Source organism: Sander lucioperca, chromosome 23, assembly GCF_008315115.2.
Source record: "Sander lucioperca isolate FBNREF2018 chromosome 23, SLUC_FBN_1.2, whole genome shotgun sequence".
Taxonomy (NCBI): Eukaryota; Metazoa; Chordata; class Actinopteri; order Perciformes; family Percidae; genus Sander; species Sander lucioperca.
The window spans coordinates 20133156-20155827 of NC_050195.1; the positions used below are offsets into that span (position 1 = coordinate 20133156).

Consider the following 22672-nt stretch of genomic DNA (forward strand, 5'->3'; position numbering starts at 1 on the left):
TTATTATTGTTGCCCATTTTTTGTTTTAATTTTGCTCTGTGAAGCACTCTGGCTGCATGTGTGGATGAAAGGTGCTATACTAATAAAGCTGAGTTCAGTAACTTCTAACCATTTGCTTTTTACTTTTAAAAACACTGACCGGAAGTTCCGCTTTTGATTCTCGCTAGCAACATAGCTTGGCTTGTGTTAGCTTTAAGCTAGTGAGTGTTGATAAAGTGAGTTGAACGTAGGAGGAGGTTGTTGCTGCTTCTTTAGGACATTTGTCTCAGTTTTAACAACAAGAACACACGTGAAAAGGTGGATATTGTCGCCGATTACCTGGGTACGCTTGTCATCTCGCACAAAACAGCCTGTTGTCTTCAAAACTTGTGGGAGAAGCGACAACAAACAGAATTCAAACTGAATGGCTGAGGGCTCCTCAGGTAACGTTAACTGTTAAGTGTTGTCCAAATAATTGATAATTAACTTGCTTGCTAAGGGTTTACAGACTCTCTTTATGTGGTGAGTGAGCTAGTTGTGTTGCACAGCTAACATTAACTTTGAGCTAACATTAGCGAGCCGCTGATTGTTCATTGACGATGATACACGTTTGGCTTGCTAAGGGTTGCTAACGTTAGCCTTTCATATCAGTGTCATCAACCGACTGTATTTCTTTTTCTTTTTTTTGTATGGCGTCATCAGGCTATTCGTAGCTGACGTGACAACACGTGACAGTGAAATTTGAAAGCTAACAGTACACCTGACCTGTGATACAGTACCATGAGCTAATAAACATGTGGCTGGCTTCTTTTTCCTTCTATGTAATTCTTTATTAAACATTGTAAACAGACAGACATTCAGCAGGTCATAGACATTCTTATCGAATCCTACAATTAAATACGCTGGAACGCATATCGATCAAATGATTTATAAGAAAAGTAAATTAAATATAACACATAATAAATAAACAATGACATCAATAAGTCAATGTAGCTTACTCGTGCTACAGAAAATAATTCTTTAAAATATAACTGTGCGTTCACCTTTTTGTTTGTCATAAGAGTTAATGTATGGATGTACAAATTGAATTCAACCAAAAAAATGACAAAACAACAACAACAACTTTTAAGACTGTCACTTTTTGTATTTGCAGACCCACCCAACCTCAATCCAGATGAGGCGTCACATCAAAGACCCTATCAGCATCACAAATCCGGAAGAGGCCGGTCCAGATACAACAATGACAGAAACCTGAATAGCTATGATCCTTCTCAACAATATGGACACTTTCATCAGGGCTTTAAATTCCAATTTAGCCATGATAATTCAAATGATGCATTGCATCAGCATCCTTTCTACCAAGGAGAGGATGGAGCCAGGAGGCGAGGCACAGGCAGAGGTAGAGGAAGGAGTGAAGGGAATAGAAGTGTAAATGGCAATTTTGGGAGCTCCAGTTGGCAAAGACCTGGAGGTGACGTTGGCCTGTATAGTGGTAACAACAGGGGTGTCGGGGGGTTTCACTCTGGGGCACATACCATGTATGATGGACCTGATAGACCCAGCTGGCGAAGAGAAGATGCAAGTAGGAATTTTGAGCAATCCAATGAAGACCCGGATGCCCGGGTTAAAAAACCCAGGAAGTTTAGCCAGGAGCAAAGGAGAGGACAACGAAATGAAAGGGGTACTCGCTTAAAGGAGAACAACACTGTAGTAGAGGGTCAGAGGTCAAATGACACCAAAGGAGAAAGCCCTCCTTCAGACATCAGGGAAAGAAGTAAGAGGAGCAAGACAGGTCCAGACTCTCAGCATGATGATCATCAGAGGAAGCCCACTGAAGCAAAGCGACGGCAAGGACCAATCAAACCGCCCAAACCATCATCTGAAGAGGAAACGGGCTCAGAGAGGGGGGCCAGTGTCCAAGATGACTCTGGGCGTGGCAGATCATCTAAGGAAAGTAAAGCTGGACAAGGCTCAGGACGACATGCACCCCTTCAGGCCAGAGGGGGGAGAAGAACACATCAGCAAAACCATAGGCCAGGCCAGAGGAACTGGGACAAGATGCCAGAGAGCAAGGAGACGCAGACCGGTGAGACTGTAACTTCCTGTAAACTCTTATATAGAAACTAAAGAGGTAGTGCCATTTAACCGCTTCTTGATATTGCCCTTCATTTTCATATTGAGTAGCTTTAAAGTTGCATAAAACAATTCTCTAACACTGGTTGACAATATAGTATATTCCGTTTGTGCTTATTTGAGCCCTTGAAACCAATATACATTTTAGATGTCTTGTGCATCATTCTATACTCAACACCTTGTAATTTAGCATCATATATTTTGATATCATTCTGTGGGTTTGAACAGGGCTCCTCAGCACATCAGTATTCTCTGAAGGAGCTGCCTAAGGGTTCTTTAGGTTAAAGAAGTGAATTGTCTGAATCGCTCTTGTCTCCTGACCCTCTGATCTCTCCCCTCCACAGGGTGTCTGATTGAGCAGCTGTCTGAGGAGAAGTATGAGTGCATGGTTTGCTGTGATGTCATCCGGTGCATGGCCCCGGTGTGGAGTTGCCTGAGCTGCTTCCACGTCTTCCACCTGAACTGCATCAAGAAGTGGGCTCGATCCCCGGCCTCTCAGGCGGACGGTACAAATCCTATAACAACCTCTGGATCTTTGCTTTTCCGTTTAAGCAGCGCTGATTCACAGTCCACTCAGTATGGTTATCTCTGTGAGGTTACAAAACAACAGGCCCTCAGCATAATCCACTGTAATGCATAATACTGTTGTATAGATGGACAATACCTAATCGCTGTGGCCCCAGTAACAAAAAAAAAACCCCCAGCTCTCAGCCTTTGAAGTTCCTGCTGCATCAACAGTGTATTGTGTTGCATTGCACTTTGGGGCCAGTGGGAATATCTGCTGTTCTCCCTTCTGTTTCTCTGGAAGTTTATTTAAAAGAATAAATGATTTATACTAAAACAAAGCTGTTTTTCAGAATCAGCTGAAGGTTGGCGCTGTCCGGCCTGCCAGAATGTTACACTGAAACAGCCGATATCCTACACCTGCTTCTGTGGTGAGTGACTGTTTCATTCGTGCAGTTAAATATATATTATAAACCGTAATCTATTAGTTGAGGTGGGTAATGTGTAATTTGGTCTGGTAACACTCTTTTCTTCCCCATTTTGAAATACCTATAACCCATCAAGTCTGTCACCGAGGTCATCACTCTTTTTGTCCCATATTTGATTGGCAGGTAAAGTGACAAACCCCGAGTGGCAGCGCAGTGAGATTCCCCACAGCTGTGGTGACATGTGTGGGAAGAAAAGGAGCGGAGTGGACTGCAACCACCCCTGTAACATGTGAGCCTTAAACATCACAGGAAGACTGTATTTTGATGGTGTCTTTCTTTTGTAATCTTGGGGTATTTTCATGGAAACAGTGTGTTGGCCTGGATGGGAACACTGTGGGGGACAGTACATACAGCAAGAATGAAATCTGTAAAGTATGCAGCAAAAACTACACAATACAATTTTAATTTAAGTAATGTGATAATTACACTGTAGTATGGATTTTGCATGTATTGTTTAACAATTGCACATGATTATTTTAATATAACTGTATTTAAATCATCAATCCAAAATTCCCCAGAAAGTATTTTTTTTCTGTCTCCGTTCAGCTTATGTCACCCTGGACCTTGTCCACAATGTCCTGCCTTTATAACAAAATCCTGTATCTGCGGGAAGACCAGGTACTCTACATTTCAATCATGTTTGCATCTCTCTGTGTATCTTATGTATGTATCTTTGGGCATTGTGTATTTATGTGTTACCTGAAGAGGTTGCTTCCTTTATCTGAGGTTTTGGCATCATAATATTGATACAACTATATCTTTGCAGTCAACCAATGCGTTGTGGCCAGGGTACAGTGCTCCAGTGTAACAAGGTGTGTGGTGCCTTGCTCAACTGTGCTAAACACACCTGCACCCAGGTGTGCCACAGTGGGGCATGTCAACCCTGCCAGCTGCAAGTTCAGCAGGGTGAGACTCACTTTGCCAGCTCCATACAATGTTTGGACAGATAAAAAAAAATTGCCCTCCAATTTTCTTTTAAAACTTGGCAACCTGGTCTTTTCAGCAACTCATTATAATTTTCTTCTGTTTTAATTTTCTTTAGTATGCTACTGTGACGTTACCACTCGTAAAGTCCTGTGTGGCACAGATAAAGAAGGATTTGATGGCTCAGGACATTTCTCCTGTCAAAAATTATGTGGGAAGTAAGTCTGACCTTGTGGCATTAATGATGCCCATCCTCTGTTAATAATAAAGCTTTTATTTCAGTTAGACAGTTCTCACCACTGACCTGACACTGACTTTCCTTCATTCAGGATGCTAAACTGCGAAGCTCACCGGTGCCAGCAGGCGTGCCACCGCGGTCCGTGCCAGCCATGCCCACGCTCCCCGAGCTTGGTGAAAACGTGTCCCTGCAGTCAGACACCACTGACCAAACTCCTGGAACTGGGCTACTCTGAGCGACGAAGCTGCTCTGATGCCATCCCCTCCTGTGGAAAGACATGCAACCAACCCCTGGCTTGTGGCTCCAGCGGTAAGTGTCTTAAATAGGAAAAGTACAGGTTTGTGTGCACTCTCCCACTAGATTGTTAATAATTTCTCATAACATAGTGTAACTGGTTAAGGGTGGGAAGTGAAGCTATCCTTGCACAAGATCCGAAACTAACCAGATACAGGATATGAAAACATGACCGGTCTGAAAGCTCTTAAATGTGGAAAATTTCTAGTAGCAATATTTGGGTATTTTGAGTATTTGGATCCAACAAGTTTATTATATTTAAAACCATTTCTTTAATAAAATTACATGTTAATGAAATTATTTTGAATGAGTGCGATGGATTTAATCTTTTCAGTTTTGCTTACTGAAATCCACAGTTTTTAAAATGTTTTTTTTTTAAAAAAAGGCAGAGAATTCAAAGGGAAGCCATCAAACGTCATGATGTCAGACTTTATCTGTCCACATCTAAAGACCTTGTTAAGCCGTAGGTTTTTATATTTGCTTGCGTATTCTGACGTTTTTATTTTTCTTCCACCATGTTCCATCAGGCTCTTTTCAATCCTGAGGGACAATGTTTTTATTTTGGGTGTTTGGACATGATGTGCATTACGTTGAGTTTGCATGCATTGTTCTAACAGTTTGTCAGGACTCAAAGGAATTGTGTAATTTCAGACACCATCCATCTGTGTAAGAAGTTGTGCCACGAGGACAGCTGCGGGCCCTGCTCCCTGAGCTCGACTATCAGATGCAGATGTGGCTCCAAGACCAAGGTAGGCAGAAACACCAGCAGAACATTTATCTTCCACATTGGTTCCACTGTCATTAGTTATACTTTGGTTATGATATCAAAGAGTTCCAAATCTGTGTTTTTCAGGAAGTGCCATGTGCAACGATCCAAAAAGAAGGTGAGATTTAAACAAATTCAGATGAAATTGAACAAATGTGAGATCACCACCTACTTACACTGTCTGGTATTTCACTTCTGACTATTTCTATTCCAGAAGAGCTTGTCTTCACTTGTGAGAAGCGCTGCAACAAGAAGCGTTCCTGTGGCCGACACAAGTGCGGCGAGCTGTGTTGTGTGGTGAGTATTCAGTGACTCTTTGTCAATTTTGTGTAGTTTATACTGTCCAAACTGCAGATAGAATTAAACAAATTGATGTTAAAAGTGGCAAAAGAGCTGAGACGATGCTGGTGGTGTAATTGTTGACTTGTGATACTCTGTTTAATAGTATAAAAAGGTTTTAGACTACTGAACATGTGGCTTTCAAAAGCACTGTAGGCAAGTTAACCTGACAAATATGTATAAATAAAGTGCTTGAATAAAACTGTACAGTGATGTAAGGCTGAATGCCATTTAGCAATTTGTAAGCTTAAATAGAGTACCTACAATCATCACGTTTATGGGAGTTTTAATGCAGCCTAGACACAAATTCACATCTGGAGGGGACACACAAATTCATTACAGCTTGCAGCACACATCTGATCAAAGTGTTGACAGCTCTTATATATTGAATTCAAGGTCTTACAATTAATCAAAATAGCAATTCAAGTTTGGTTATTGGGACAGCGCTAAGCGATAGGAGGTGGTGTCACTAGTTTCTGTCTGTCCGTCCAGAATGTGGAGCACAAGTGCCACCTGATCTGCGGCTACAAGCTCAACTGTGGCCTCCACCGCTGCCAGGAGCCTTGTCACCGTGGAAACTGTGAGCCCTGCTGGCAGTCCAGTGAGTCCTGCAGGCGTTTTTAGTGGTCCCACAGCACTGTATTTTATAAGCCAAGTCTCAGAAGTACCACGTAGTTGTTCTGCCATTCAAAAAAAAAAATTAAAAAAATAATAATAATCTGAGGTTTTTATATCCTCTTTGTGACATTTTTTGTCCTTTTGTGGTATTATGTCTGGCCATGATGTTGCCACACAGCTCATATCCTATGTGGTATCCCATGATTCCTTCCGTGTGTAGGTTTTGATGAGCTGGCGTGTCACTGCGGGCTCACTGTCTTGTACCCGCCCATCCCCTGTGGCACAAAGCCACCAGAGTGCAAAAACATGTGTACGAGAAGACACGAGTGTGACCACCCAGGTGAGATAAAAGAGTAAACATTCACGCTGCAGTCATAAACTGTAAGTGAGAATCTTAACATGTATCTCTCATCTAGTGTTCCACAACTGCCACAGTGAAGAGAAGTGTCCTCCTTGCACATACCTCACTAAGAAATGGTGCATGGGAAAGCACGAGGTAACACCCCCTGAGCTGACAATTTGCATAACTCGTTTCCTTCCTATTTTTTTACTCCTGTGATTAAAGTGACACTTTTTGGCCCACAGCAACGCAGCAACATCCCATGTCATCTGCAAGACATTTCATGTGGCCTGACATGTAATAAGCCGCTGCCCTGTGAAATGCACCGCTGCAGACGGATCTGCCACCGGGGCGAGTGCTTGACAGGAGGCAGCTGCCAGCAGCCCTGCGCGCTGCCTCGTCCAGACTGTGGCCACCCGTGCGCCGCTCCCTGTCATAAAGGCAGCAGCTGCCCACGCACCACCTGCACTGCCAAGGTACAACACACCGCCACAGAGAGCAGCTGAAGTGAGGAAAAAAAAACCCTTAAAACCTTATTCCCCTGATGAAAAATGTTTATTAGTTAATAAATTCAGTTGTATGAATGTGTCAAATCTCTAATTATTGAATGTTCTATTCAGCAGTCAAGCTTTGTATTATTTCTGTTCCTTTTAGCTGCACGTGGGCTAGCAGGAGTTGATTGCATCTGCTGTTATAGTGTCTAACTGCCACTGAAATATTATTTCATCCAAGTTAACTTGGATGAAATAATAACATTTCAGTGGCAGTCCTCCAAATTCAAAAGCTCAACAAACAATGAGACCTTTCACAGCTGCAGGAATTCTTCACATGAGCAGCATCCAACTTTCAAGAAAGCAACCTATTTGTCTCCTTACAACAACCTTTTGCACCAGACTGAAGTCTATTCCCCCATATGTATAACGCTAGTAGTGGAGTCTGATTCTTCACCTTTTTTTCTTTTTCTTTACAGGTCGCTCTGCAGTGTGATTGTGGTCGAAGAAAGGAAATGGTGGCCTGCACAGAGGCAGCCTCTTCATATCAGAGGTCAGTTAAACGGTTTCTGTATTCAGCTGTTTGAATTTGTAATATGAAGTGGTTGAAATGTCCCTCAATCCTCTGTACTGCAGGTATGCAGCCATCGCCATGGCCAGTAAACTGTCTGACATGCAGCTCGGTGACTCCATGGACATTGGCCCATTCCTCACTAAGAAGGAGCTGAAACAGACCAGGTAGAGTAATGGACTGCAGCCAAAGCTGTTGATGTAAAGTGTTTGCTGAAAGTGACGCACACAAAATGGCTGAGGAAATGGACATGAAAGGCCATTCTCTGCAGTGATTTTAGTACAGTTGCAAGGCGTGGCACGGGGCAGTCTCTTTAAATCAATATGAAACATTATTTAAATGTGCTTCTGCATAGAAATGGATTTCCTGTTCACTATGAGTGATTACTTTTTGTTTGTGCATTAATATTTAAATAAATCAATCAAATGTAATGCATTTAATGGATTACAGCAGCTACAGCAGCCACTCAGAACTATCCGTTTCATAAGAATAATTTTAGTACAGAAAGTTGAAACAAACGAGCAGAGTATAGGCGTCCAATTTAAAAGATTTGATGTCAAATCTGCCTAAATGTTTAAATAATCACGTTTTGTTTTCTCAGGCTCGAATGTGATCAAGAGTGTGCTACTTTAGAGAGAAACAGGCGTTTGGCTGAGGCGTTGCAGATAGACTCATCTTCTGACCCCTTCAACGCCCGCTGTACTTCTGTATACAGCGACAGCCTCAAAGAGGATGCCAGGTCTGTCTGTTTGACCACATTAGCATTATTATTATTACTGACCATTTATAAATTGCACTACTGTAGTTGCTTAATCTTGCCTGTGCTGTTGGTTCCCACGGCCAAACAATAAAGATGTTCTGTTCCTCCTCTCTTTTAGAAAAGACCTGAAATTTGTCACAGAGGTAGAAGAGGAGATCAAGAATCTTGTTGAGCTTGCTAATAAGGTAAGATGATATAAGGAATCCCTTGTGCCAGAATGGTTTGTTTGGGGGACCTCTTGTGCTCCCTCTGGTGGCTGTGTTGAGAGCCCACTGCTCTTGGGCAACAATAACTGAGGACAAACTGATCAAATGTTTTGCACGTTGATTAACCCAAACTTCTGTCCTGAACATTTCAATACTAAAACATCTTACTGATTTTACATTTGCATCAAGGCAAATTGTACTTTATTGTCCCTAAGGAAAGTAATTTCATGTCCCAGGCTGTCAGTTCACATACAACACTGTAAGGCAGAGTTGGAACATTTGGTACACCATCAAGTAAGGCACAACAAAAGGTCAAAATGTTCCTCAGTATCTCTAAGTAGTATTTACTTTTTGCCCTGTGACTTGCATGGGCTGCTTAGAACTAGTTAGTTTAGGAAAAAAGCTACGCCTACCTGATTAGACTACCCATTTTTAGCTGTCTAAACCCACAACTTGCATCATTTTTAATTATTATTCTATTTATTTTATACACTATTATAATATAAAAAATGTATATTATTTTCTGACCCAGTTGTTGTATATTCAGCTGTTTTTGAGCTTGGTCAATTCTCCAGTGGACCTGCAAGACTGAGACCAGCTGTGGTTGCTTGTAGATGTCTGGCAGGACGGCGAAGCCTCTTTAGTAACTGTTTCTAAGACTTAATTAGTAGGTACCTCATGGGGCAGTTAGAAAAATATTCTCCATATTCTTTTTTTAGCTTTGTTGGATGCATTCATGCTAACAGGAGTGAGGCTGTCAAGGTCACTGTTGCTTTGGTTTCTTTGCCAAATGTAAAAATGTATATATTTTTTTGGAACAATGAAACATGGTTGCAAAGCTTTTCTGCCTCAGAGTCTGCTTATGAAAGGTTTTATCATATTTTCTCACACCTTAAAGTTGCTGCATACCGTGCTGCCTTTACTGACTTCATTATTTGCCCTTGGCCTTCTTGTGTGGGCTTCTACTTTCACAAAAGTGACTCAGTGAGGTTATTACATTTTATTATCTAACAACTTTTTCCTTCCATACTTTCAAATTAGCTTCATTACACCCATATGTGATTGTTGAACGTCTCATGTCAAAACCATAGGAATTAATATGCTGCTACACCACCCTCCACTTCTCCTCTGGGAAGGCTTTTGGTTTCAGATTATGGAACCTGGCTGCAGGGATTTGTTACCATTCAGCCACAAAAGCATTAGTTAGGTTGGACACTGATGTTGTGCAATAAGGCCTAAATGATATTCAGCGTTCCAGTTCGTCCCAAAGGTGTTGGATGGAGTTGTAGTCAGAGCTCTGTGCAGGCCAGTCACATTCTTCCACACCAGACTGAGAAAACTATTTCTTTATGGACCTGGCTTTTTGCACAGGAAAAGGTATTCCCCAAACTGTTGCCACAAAAGTATCACTGCATGCTGTAGCATCGTCATTTCCCTTAACTAGAACTAAGGGGCCACTCGTCAAAAGTAGCCCAGACCTTTTTTAGAGGTTGGAATGGTAAAATGAACCTGTATTTCACAAGAAAAGAACAACAATTTTTAGGAGAGTCTGAAAAAATGAAATCAGATTTTGTGTTTCCTCTCATTTCACGACCCTTCAGGTTTGTGTTGCATCCAGTGCTCCTGACCTCCCAGTTTATTTGAGAATAGATTTTAAATGTAGTTGAGTGCTAGAAACACCAACTCCACTCGTTCCCAACATGTAAATGTCACCGAAGGGCAGCAGGAGAGTAGATCAGTGAGGCTTTGAAATGCTTTCTCGTATAAATCCCTAATGCACAAGCATTACTGGTGTTTGCAGGGGAAACAGCCAAAGAGGAGCCACTGTTTTCCACCCATGAACAGAGAACACCGGAAGATCATCCACGAGCTGGCCGAGGTCTATACCGTGGAGAGCGTGAGCTACGACAGCGAGCCCAAACGCAATGTGGTCATCACAGCCCAAAAGTAAGACCTTTTTCAAACTGTAACACACATGCAGCCTGGATATCTTTGTTTCAAATAAAAGTGTTGGTTGTGGATTTGAAGAATTTATGTATTTTGATCATTTTCTCAGGGGAAAGTCCGCCTGTCCAAACTCAACCCTGACAGCACTGATCGAGAGAGAGACGGCTGTGAGGGCCCCTCCTCCCATCGCTCATATCAAACAGCACAGCAGCAAGTAAGTCTTCTTCTGTGGTTAAAGAGGCTGTTCTGTAACTAGAGGGTCACAAACTGGATCCCCACAACATGCCAAATGTCACAGAAGTGTCCTTTTTCATCAAATGTTGCTGTTGGGTCTTGTTAGTTTTCAGTTTTCCAGCTAATGACTCATTTTCCTCTTGATTCTCCTGCCAGGGCCGTGAGTGGAGGCACCTGGTCGAAGATGGTTAAGGAAGAGCCTGTGATAGATTATTTTGATGTCCAGGACTAAAATGAGGCCACAACAAAACAAGAAGTGGAAACCTCAGGATCTACTCGTAAACATCAGTCTATATCTGCCAAAAAGTTTAAATAACATTATTTAATTTGTGTTCATCAAAGATCAGTAAGAATTTCTGCAGCTTCATAATCCAATAAAATTGTGTTTGGGAACACCCACACTTGTTATATCTAGGAGGAGGAGTTGAATGAGTGCTGAGTCAAGTGTTCCCCTTGAGTTTAGATATTGAAGTTGATTGAGCACTGATCATTTTGAAAAGCTCCTGAGTGTTTTCTTTGCTTCCTTTGTATGCAACCAGTCCCTCATTGAACCCAACTTAATAAAAAGGGAATTCTTCCTTATTTCAAGGACAACTGTTGCTATAAATCTTATGCATCAGCTTCAATATTCAATCACTCTGAGTGATTCACTCCTCATAAAAAATATTTTATATCTCCGCAGTAGATACTACTTCAGGTTGAGCTCAGGATTCTCAAAAAGTATGCCAGAAAACATTTTCAGCCATGGGATATCTTTTGTTCTCTCTGCCGGTGTTGAGCCAAGGCTTCAGTAATAAACCTCTGCTGATTGAGTTGGTGGGTGGGTAAGAGTGGGCTGCATTGCGGAAAGAAAGCTTTGTTCAATACACTGCTATGACCCAGATGCTGTGCTGCACTTTCTGAAAACTCCTCTTCTGACTTGAATCATTGATTTGAATCACAAATATGCTGACATGAACGACCCGAAGACTCTCTGTCATGCACTAGTCTCGCATTGCCAGACCTTCCTCAACAGCGCGGCAAAGGAGGGTCTGGCGAGTCCATACAGCAATCCGGGATGGGAGAAAAACGTGCTCTGGCTTATTAGCATTTCTTTAAACCAATCACAATCGTCTTTGGCGGTGCTAAGTGTCGAGCAGCGCCACGGTGCCGCTGCAAAATAGCCTCGGAAAGGAACTTGTTTTGGTGGAACGTGTACGTTCAAAGGTTGTTTTAATCGTGCAACAGACTCTGAGTTCCAACTCAGATTGGACAGATAGTCTAGCTAGCTGTCTGGATTTACCCTGCAGAGATCGGAGGAGCAGTTAACCATAGTCCTCAGAAATCCACCGGAGTTTAAAATTACAACACAAAGCTGAAGGTAACTGGGATATCCGAAAACAGACATCCGAAAAGAGTGACATCCGGCGGAATTTCCGGTAGGAGAGCAATCCTGGAAGTGGAACATCATGGATATAGACTAGTTGTGCATTCATCACACATAAGACATTTTGAGCTCTGCCTTCCTCACTGTTTTTTGCTGATTTCAAGAGACTCAATATAAAGGCAACCAGTAGAGCCTGTTCGTTCCTTTGTTTTTATATTGTGCAGTTTTTATGGAAGAACATTGGGCAAATGAACTGGATGTTCATTATATGTTAGTACATTTTAAATATGAAAATTATACCTTTAAATTTCTTAAAAACCCTCATGTGGTACGGCCTAAACTAAACAGTTTTTTTTTAATATATTCCTTCAATGTTAACTTGTCCATGCTTAATATAAATATATATATATTTATTTTTATTTTTTTTATTTGCTAATAGTATCAGTATATTTCTGCAGCAGTCCAACATTTTCTAAAATCCCCATTTTCATATTCATATAATGGATCAGTTGTAACCCATTAATAGGAACAGAATTTGGTTTGCCAGGTTGTGAAAAATCCCTTTGGCTGGTGTTTATCCTTTTAAATTTGATAAGGAAAGTTAAACAAATATATGCAAACATAAACATATAGCTAGCTGGACAACAAATGATACTGGTAAAAATGTAATTTGTTAATAGAATGGGATTTTTTTACAATCTGGCAACCACAGTTTGTCCTTATTAAAGGCTTATAGCTGCTCTATAAAGTATCAGTAAATTATTAATTAAAGGGTTTACAGTTACAATTTAGAAACTCAATATAAAGGGTGCTAGTTATTTTGGTAAGGGATTTGGTGGTGGTGCTCCTCTGTTGCTGTAGTAAACAGGTTTTACTTTGTATAAATATTAAGGCCTAACATCCAATAATACATGTCAGTATGTGCACATGTAATAATAACCTGTAGTCATATTTTCAAATTCTTTTGTTAAAGCTTACATTGAACATTATACCCCCCAAAAACCCGCTCCTGAGGATAATTTGATGACACTCCCTGCCACTGGTAATTTTTCATTATATCGACTCTCCGGCAGAGACCGCGCCTGCGCTCCTGCTCCCTTCCGAACAAGGCTTCACCAATCCTGGCTCTGGCTCCATCCCCGGCTCGGCGTCCCACAGGCCAGTGCTAATAAGTCGCCTAGCTGTCCAGTAATGGGGAAGTGATAGGGAGACGCTGCTGTCTTAAAGCCGTGAGGAAGTTGAGGAGTGACGGGAAGCTCCGCGTCGGACCGGACACCTCCACAGAGACACATCTTACAGTTCCTGTTGTTGAGGAGCCTAAAAAAGCTCATAGTGATGGAGAGAAAGGTATGGATGCTCATGCTATCATTTGTTTTATTCCACATCACTTTGCCTTCGCTGCGCTGCTCAGTATCCGCAGCCACCATTGAAACTATTCTTTTTATATTTTCTTTATCCTGTAGGCGCGTTGCAAGCCGGATTTTGTGTGCACCGGAGTTTTCCCGTTGTCTAGCTGTAATTTATTGTGCATCCCCAAAATAAAACAGAATTATTTTCCACCTTATGGTGTATTTAGGCTTATTCCGGTGTACAGCTGCATGGTGCACAATCTATTAGAAAATATTGAGCAGGGAGTGGGATGTGGTTGGGAATATTTAAGGGGACTGTAGGTTACAGTAGCCTGTCTGCATCATCACACAGCACACTGTATAGTTGCAGCACCTCACCCCTCCACCTCCACCTCCCACCCCTCCCCGTTTTCCAACCGACGCAGACACCAGCGCGGCTTGTTAACCTTGTCTGGTGTGGGAAACAGACACTTGAGGAGTAATAGAGGGGATGTACGGTGAAGCAAGAGTGAGGAGCATCCTCTCGCCTCTTTACGCATGCCTTTAATTCATTCTCCGTTTTCCTTCCCCTTCCCTCCCCCTTCTTTGATTCAGGGCTCACACAATGATATAATGGTGATTCACGTTAGTGCCACTGCCCCCACAAGTCTCTGTGTGTTTAGGATCTCGCAGGAAAAGTTTTTAGTTTCACTGTGTTAATCTGCAGGCAGGCTGTGGGTGCACAGAGCAGCAGGAGAGGAATTTGGGGAATCTACTTTTGCTGATCCAAAGGAAAATTTAGTTTTTATACTGCAGCTGCAGCCTGCAATATTATATTCACTTCTGTTGGAACTAAATCTGCTTTTGACTGATATAGCTTTAAAGTTCTCATAGAGAAGCCACAAAACTGGTATAAAGGAATATGTCGACATTTTGGGACATTTTTGCAGAGTTAGAAGAGAAGATGGATACCACTCATGTCTACATTAAATATTAAGCTACAGCCAGTTAGCCTAGTTTAGCAAGTCAGGAGAATAGCTAGCCTGGCAAACCTCTAGCTAAATCTTACGAACACGTCTCATTTGTTGAATATGTATAAAAACAACATGTAATAGGGTTATGTGCTGGATTATTTCTTAGTCAATGTGCCCGGCCAGGCTAGCTGTTTCCACCTGCTTCTAGTCTTAAAGCTAAGCTAAGCTAACTGCTAGCTGTAGCTTCATATTTAGCATACAGACTTGAGAGTTCTATCAATCTTCTCATCTAACTCTCGCCAAAAAAGATTTAAAAAAAGGGTATTTCCCAAAATGTCAAACCATTTCTTACATAATTTATGTCAATGGTCTTTCTATACAGTCATTAAGGCTGTCTATTAACAGTAAAAAAGCCAGCCATGATACCACTCTAATGGCTGTACACTAACTATGAAGCTACAGCTAGCAGCCAGTAATATTATCTTAACATAAAGAGTGCAGTGACCAAGAAACAGTCCGGCCTATAACCCCACATATAACCAAGAAGTGTTGTTTTTTTATACTTAGTTTATGCCATGCATAAAAATATAATATTTATATATATTATATAACATGTTTATCATTTAATTTGTGCTGGTAGGTGGATTGGGTTACCTTGGACAGAGCTAAAATAGCTGTTTCCCCCTGTTTCCACTCTTTATGCTAAGATAATCTAACTGGCTGCTGGCTGTATCTTTATATTTACTGTAGAGACAGTATATTAGTATCAATCTTCTAACTTTTTAGTGTATTACATTAGGAAAAGTACAACCTTTTGCTTATAAGCAAAATGTACTTTTCAGAGTCTGTAAAACTAAAAGCTTTGAGGAGCTTAAGGATGCTAAAAAACTTGAAGAGGTATTTATCCTCGTATAATGTTCTGTGAATGCGTTGTCACAGAATTCATTGCACATTTGAAGGCTTTCTCAGATTTCAGCCTCTCTCTCTCTCTCTCTCTCTCTCTCTCTCTCTCTCTCTCTCTCTCTCTCTCTCCCTCTCCCTCTCTCCTGCTCTGGTTTCATGTAGAGAACTGTTGAGTTAGGGAGGACTTGGTGACTCAGCTGCTTGCTGATTGCAAAGAGCACCATCACATGCACTTCAGTTTGATGCTCTATATGAAACAAAAAAAACAGACCCAGCCATTTGGGTGCAATTAGCAAACATAAATTATAATATACTGAATTAGAATATATAACCACTCTTATTTCATATAAATTCCTGCCTTTGTGTTGGTTTTCCATAGATGTAGTCCATCAAAACTCCCTTGCTGTATGCAAAGACTTTTTCCAGATAGGATATACATAAAATTCCCATGCAAAGCTACAGGAATGTCCTACCTCCTTTTGCTTGTTCTCTCTGTTCAGTTTAAATTATAGCTTGTATATGTAGCGTTTGAGCTGCTCTGCACTTGTTTTGTGATTTATTTTAAATTGTGGCATGAATACAAAGATGCGTTTTCAACTGTTTGCTGTAGAAGTGGTTGATCCTTGTGAGGCACAAAAACTAGGATTAAAATGGCAAAATTTAAGACCGCAGTCTTCCCTGGCCCCGCTGCTGTCACAGATATTCCCTTCAGTACAAAGAAAAGGAGAACAGCCCCATTAGTATGCAAGGTGCCGTCACAGCTCCTGAGGTCTGATAGAGGATCAGAGGATCAGCTCCTTTTACAGTCTGCTAAATGCTTGACCTGGCTTTTTAAGGAAAGCTGCACAGGACTTCCCCTCCCCTCACACACACACACACACACACACACACACACACACACACACACACATATACACCCTAGTCTGTTCAGTCATGTTTGAAATTTAGTTTGGGCGACTCATCAAGGTCAATCAATGTTTTCACTGAGTGTTTCAGCTTCAGAGTTTCTCAAGTTTGTCAAACTTTTTTTTTCACACTGTTTCTGCACCAGCAGTGAGATTGATTATTAGACAGACTAGAAGCCATAAGCATTTGGCTTTGTTTCCTAAATAGCAGGTCACCCAATTAAATGTTCCCCGGCTTTGTGTTTTGTGTTATTTGCAGGGATAAATGGACAATGGAGCACTTCCTTTTTTTGGCTGGTGAGGAATGTGCTGGCTCAATGGCTGTTTGTTACCCCGGGAACAAATGAGCCTACAGGAAAACTATTTATTTTACAAAATATTAGAGCTGAAACGATTAGCAAATAGTTAATCGCCAGTAAATTAATCAGCATATCATTTTGATATTTGAGTAATAAGCAACCAATAATGCCAAAACAATAGTTGGTTCCAGCTTCTGAACTGTGATGATTTGCTGCTTTTTCTTCATCTTATGTAATATGAAATTAAATATCTTTCAGCTTCAAACAGTGTTGGACAAAACAAGCAAACTTAAGACATATTATTTAGCTCTGGTAAATTGTGATAGCCGTTTTTCACTAATATATAATAATCGAGAAAATAATCGGCATTATTTATCAGTAATAAAAATATGAATTACTTACAGCCCTGCTAAATATAATGAAAGTTTAATATGATTTTTTACTATTACAATATCAAGAATACTGCAATATAGCAATGCAGCATATGGCAAAATGTGCTGTATATAGAGGTGCAGCTCTGGCATATTTTACACAGACATACAGAACACTTACAACCACAATACAGAAGATTAATTTTATACAATTTCCAACCTATAAAGACCACTTTCACACAGCCCTCTGAACCTCCACAGTGTCATTTCCACAGAGAGATTATAGGTTTTCATGGTTTTAAATCGAGTGCTTTGTAACCTAATTAACATGGCGCCGTCCCTGCCAACCAAACGATTATAACACTGTTTTTTAATATCACTGTTCTCTTACCTAAAGCACTATCTGTGGGTTTTCTTTCTGTTGCATATTACTCCCATTCATAATGTACAGTTAGCAGTCCAATGAGATTGTGCCGTCGACTCAGATACAAACTGTCTGGGTCCTAATGGTGCTGCAGTTCACCGAGCTGCTGGTTGACCCATTTAGATGTTAACGCTCAATACTGCACCATTCACTGTCGGAGAGCTTTAATATAACCCAATACACATGCAGCAATGTTGTATTATGTGTGCATGCTGATGTCACAGCTTAATAAAGGTACCTTCCCTTTCAGCTGCAAAAGCTTTTACTAATTTATAATTTCAAAAAAAAGGTGCAACAACAAAATCATTTCAAAGAGATTCATGAAAGTTTTTTTTTCTTTTGTAATCTGAATCAGGCCTCAATGACCTGAACATTAGTTTTAGGGCTGCAACAAACAATTATTCTCTATCAGTTAATCTGATTAATTAAAATGATTATATTCTCAATAAATCCACCAAAAAAATCAAGCTCAACTTAGGTGAAGACCTCATTCCTTGTCTTCAATTGCTTGTTTTATCTGACCATCAGGCCAGAAAGATAATACATGTACATACATGAGACAAAGAAAAGCAGCAATTCCTCACGTTTAAGAAGGTTGATAGTTGCCCATTTATTATCTAATCGTTTAAGCTTTTGTATGTGCTACTCACAGCACTAACTTAAAATACTTTTATGTGTTGAAAACCTTTGCATTTGTGTGGTTTTTCATGAAAGTGTGTGTGTGTGTGTGTGTGTGTGTGTGTGTGTGTGTGTGTGTGTGTGGGGGGGGGGTTATATTGTCCTTTATACCAAAACATATGTGTGACGTTGTTCATAAGAACTGATGAAGTGGTTATGATTTTGTTATGAAAGGGCTGAAAATAATGTTTTGCATTGACATTTTGGCTTTTGTTTGCAAAGCTTGAATTAATTGTTATCCTTACTTGGGTTTCATCTTGTCATCTTTATTTACTGTGCAGCATTGCATTACATTGCAAATAAATAACCTAGTCTCCCCTTTCAGTATAGCCCTTAAATCATTATCATTTTAGACATAAAATCACGTATATATGTATGGTTTAGGTGCATATGAACACACAGCACAATATATATTTACCGCATTAGCGCCAATTTTTGAGGTAATAGCCATGTTTTTACACAAACTAGGGCTAATACACTGTGTGTACTTGTAGATGAATATCTCTAATTGCTACTTGGATGGTGTCTTATGATCCTGAGGTGGATCTACTCTTTAACATAAAATTGCATTCAGTCGTGTGCAGACACAGTAGCAGTTGATTTGTCAGGCTACCTCCTGGTCGGATTTTCATCTCTTGGATTCTGAGTGGTCTCGATGCCGCCCTGCACATACCAATCCTGCCCTCGTTCTGTCGTCTCTCTCTCCCATCCTGCACGGGCAGAGTGGTGCTGAAAGATCAGGGCTAATGCTGAGCTGGGATTCCGAGTAAGAAAGGAGAGAGAGGGGAGAGGGAGTTCCTAGTGGTGGATTTAATCTGCCATTTTAATTTTTCGTCCGGTGGAATTTTATGGTAGTTGGTTTGGGTTTGTTTATGGAAAGTGACTGTTTTTCACTGTATATTTGTGTCAAAGTTTACCCCGGAGACCTCAACGCTGACTAACACAGCAAACTGAAGTGCTTTTCTGTTTTAAAAACTAGAGTTTCTTTTTAGTTTTAACGTTTCAGCTCTGGAATAGTTCCTTGCTCAGTTCACCAGCTGCTGCTCCAGTTTTTAAGCCACTGCAGTTGGCGTCGCTCCCATCCAATTGGCTGTTAGCTTTGGACGCAAGGCAGATTATGCCGTTGTCATGGCTACAGCAAACAGGAAATGCCCCGAAGCAGGTAAAGCTTCAGGCCTTGTTCCGGTGTGTTGCTCGTTGCTTACGGGAAAACTGGGCTCATTACTGTTGCTCCGTCTTTCCATCTGCTCCCACAATGCCTCCTTGTTTTCGGGAGCAGCCGAGGAGCTGAACCATAAATGCTGTCTGGATAAAGATGCTTTGTCCCAATCAAGCCCTGAAATCCAAGGTCGACTTCAAACTCCGTATCTGCAGCTTCTTAGTTTAGGTTCTTAACATAGCACTGCCGCCTTTGTGCAAAATCATTCGCCTATTTCCTTGCGGTTTATTGTACCAATTCACTTTGATCACAATGTATCAGCAGATGCCCTTATTTTCAGCAACCATGGGATACTTCTCTGGCTCTGTAGGTTCCCCTTCATCACACATGCCTAGCTGCACAAAATCGGCACTGAAATGTACTTCTCTCCTTAATCCCCCTCAGTGAAGGTGCAGGTCTGTGTGCAATTGAACAGTCCCTTTGATGGTGGCTGATGGCCATTGAGTAGCTTTCTGAGAGCTCTGGCCTTTAAGCAGCTTGAGCTGGGTTTTGTGTGCAGCTCTTAAACTGAAGAAAGAGAAAAAGAGTGGGGCCCAGCAGTGGGAGGGAATCAGACTTTACTCCATGCCCTCGGTAAGGTCCATATTCCCCCTAGTGCACCCCATCTGTCTGTGACAATAATGTTGACGAGGGCAGATTCGTGGTTTCTGGAATGTAAACGTTGCCACTGGGAACTGTGCGTTATACATCAGCACCGGCATAATATTTTTATTCTTTGTATACTCTACCCTTCCTCTCCGGGGTTATTGTGAAGCCATTGCAGAAAAACAGGCTGAAACCATCAATGTATGGATTTCTCTTCCTTCCTTCCTTTCTTGCTTTCTGCTCAGCCTATTTTGTTACACATCATCTTCGGCTAAACAGAGCAAAGCAATCAAATACATTTACCTTCATAATGAACTTCATTGTATTAGGCATGGGCCGGTTCCCGGTTTCAAGGTATAAAAAAAAGATGAAAAAGTCAAGGTTTCAAAACCACTAACATTTTCTGTCATACCGTGCATGTTTAGTGCACACTGCCACTGTGCAGTGTGTTTAAAAATAAAATACATTGTGTTCAATGGAAAAAGTTTTTTTCTTTAACCCAGACATTTAAAAAAAAAAAACATTTTAAAGCTGTAATTGCAATACCGTGAAACTGTGATATTTTTGCTGATTATCTGCTGCTTATCGTACCGTCAGAATCGTATACCGGCCCATGCCTAGTTGTATGTAATTTTAGAAAAGATGGACGAAAACTCAGACTGCAATGATGCCACTTGATTGATTAACAGGTAATTGTCTATTGATATTTTAACCACTTTTGGGAACTTTGATTGAATGCAGCACATTTTCATGGAACTGTGATTCTAAACACTAGCAGTTTTTGGCTTAAGACCCCTTAAAGACCCTTACCCTGTTAACAGTTTGGGTTATTTCACGTGAGAGATTTCTGGTTTTGTCCTTGCTTTTCTCACTGGTTTAAAGTAGGTGGGGCCAGGTTGGAAAAAGGTGATGTCACGTACTTTTGTGCACCAATCAGAGTTCAGAAACATTTGAATCAAAATCTGATGACAGATTTGGGGTTGGTTGTTTAACCCGGATAAAGGGTGTTTTTTCCTGAACTTTAACTTCATTAGGGTCACGTTTAAGTCCCTTTTCAAGCAAAAACGCCAACCATTGCTTAGTTTCAGCATATAATTTGTAAGTATGTTCTGCTTTTCTCTGTTTTACATCACTGTAAACTGATTATATTTGAGGTTAGGTTTTGGACTGTTGGTTGGACAAAACAAGTCAGCTTAAGACCTTGGTTTTCTGGAGTACTGTGAAAGTCATTTATCACTATTTTCTGACATTTTATAGACCAAACGATTAATAAGAATGTATCCAGTGATGGAAATAACTGTTAGTTGTAGCCCTACTTCACAGATTGTGTCTTTTTAAAGGCTGTATAAAGCTTGAAGAAGTGAAAGTATGGTGGGGATCCACTGCTATACACTGTAAATGACGATGAAGTCAGTATTGCAGGTTAGAAAACCAGCTAGACAGTTTGCATATGAGGCATGACCATTTGTCTCCCTCTTGTGTCCAAATAAGGAAGGGGAGAATATAAAAACCCATAAAATGTTTCCAGAAAATGAAATTGGTTGAGCAGTGATTAGAGTTTGGTTCCTGCAACGTTTTTAGGCTTTCATGCTTTATGATACCTCATGTTCTTCCATTTGTTGCAACCACCAGGCTCTGAACATGGATCCCTCCTTCCATTCAAACAGTCAGCACTTCCCTTGCATGGTTGTGTGCTCCCTCTGTTGGTCATTAATAATACTATGGTTGCTCCCTTACCCCCTGTTAGCCCCCTCTACCCCCCTGTATGCTACACACTGGGACATTACCATTTGGTCAGACTGACTGGCTTTGGTGAGGGAGGTGGTGGGGCTCCGGTAGGGGGTACTCCTGCGCTTAAGGCTCCCTTTTGCATCGCCCAAACTACTGTATCTCTTTGTTATCGTTAAACCCACGTGCCGTTGCTGGAGAAACGGGAGATTGGCACAATCTCAAAATCTGCATGGATACGCTCGACGGGTTGAGCTTTTGACCTTGCAGGAAATTGAGACAAAAACCTTGTGTGTCTGTGTGATTCATATATATTTAAAGCCTGTGTCATATGTTATGTAACACAAGGTTAATCTAATGCATAGCGTTAATGTGGATGATTATATTTTTGCAATATTTGACTAAAGGGAGGACCCAGATGCATTGAGGCTGCAAAGAGAAATTTTGCAGAGGAGGTTTGCGTTCCTTGTGTTCGTCAAATCCTTACAGACTGGTTTAACGACAGCAGCACTGCACTCATCTCAACACCAGGTGTCACCAACAAGCAAACTAATGCCACAAGCTGTCATCAACATATGGGAGGGCCATATTTTGCCTATCAATAAGTCCATACTAATAATCAGGGGTGTGAAGGAAGTTTAAAGGACATACATTTCGATCTTGCTTCGCTTCCTGCTTCTCCGTTAGACGATAAACTCACTTTTCTGTCAGTAATGGCGTCTTGACGTCACGTGTAATGGATAATATGCATGCATAAAAATGGCTTGGGTCCTCTGTCCTGGAGGTCACAGAACCATTTACCAGCTGTCCACTCAATAATTGCAGAGTGTTCCTCTCAGTGCTGAGAACATCCTGTTTCCTAACATATATCCCTTGCGCCATTTTTAAGGAACAAGCTTATCACAATGTGGTGATAATTGAAGGGCAGCTTTTGTGTCAAAGCTTTCCATCAACTCCTGAGGCTCATTTCCTTTCTACTTTGATACCTGGTTGGACACCTTTCTGCCATTTTCACACAGGCAAAACAGAGGAAGAGGAAACAATAACAGGAACAATTTTC

At 41.0% G+C, this 22672-nt stretch overlaps 2 protein-coding genes across 3 annotated transcripts in view; both read left to right on the forward strand.

The window, feature by feature from the left end:
* The first annotated feature begins 133 nt into the window (after positions 1-133).
* nfx1 (nuclear transcription factor, X-box binding 1) lies at positions 134-11426 on the forward strand. Its single transcript, XM_031292930.2, has 23 exons — positions 134-422; positions 1133-2065; positions 2457-2618; positions 2970-3047; positions 3228-3333; positions 3651-3722; positions 3871-4010; positions 4147-4246; positions 4358-4575; positions 5212-5309; positions 5414-5444; positions 5541-5623; positions 6158-6266; positions 6504-6623; positions 6700-6779; positions 6869-7099; positions 7594-7667; positions 7751-7852; positions 8287-8424; positions 8564-8630; positions 10453-10598; positions 10708-10812; positions 10989-11426. The coding sequence occupies exons 1-23, from the start codon at positions 404-406 to the stop codon at positions 11062-11064; spliced, it is 3288 nt and encodes a 1095-aa protein (XP_031148790.1). The 5' UTR covers positions 134-403; the 3' UTR covers positions 11065-11426.
* A 1854-nt stretch (positions 11427-13280) lies between these two features.
* Positions 13281-22672, forward strand: part of smarcd3b (SWI/SNF related, matrix associated, actin dependent regulator of chromatin, subfamily d, member 3b) — a 37735-nt gene continuing 28343 nt past the window's right edge. For both annotated transcript variants that reach the window (XM_031292892.2, XM_035998234.1), the window contains exon 1: positions 13281-13545. In XM_031292892.2, the coding sequence (XP_031148752.1) occupies positions 13534-13545 (12 nt within the window). In that variant the 5' untranslated portion in view covers positions 13281-13533. The remainder of the gene's footprint in view (positions 13546-22672) is intronic.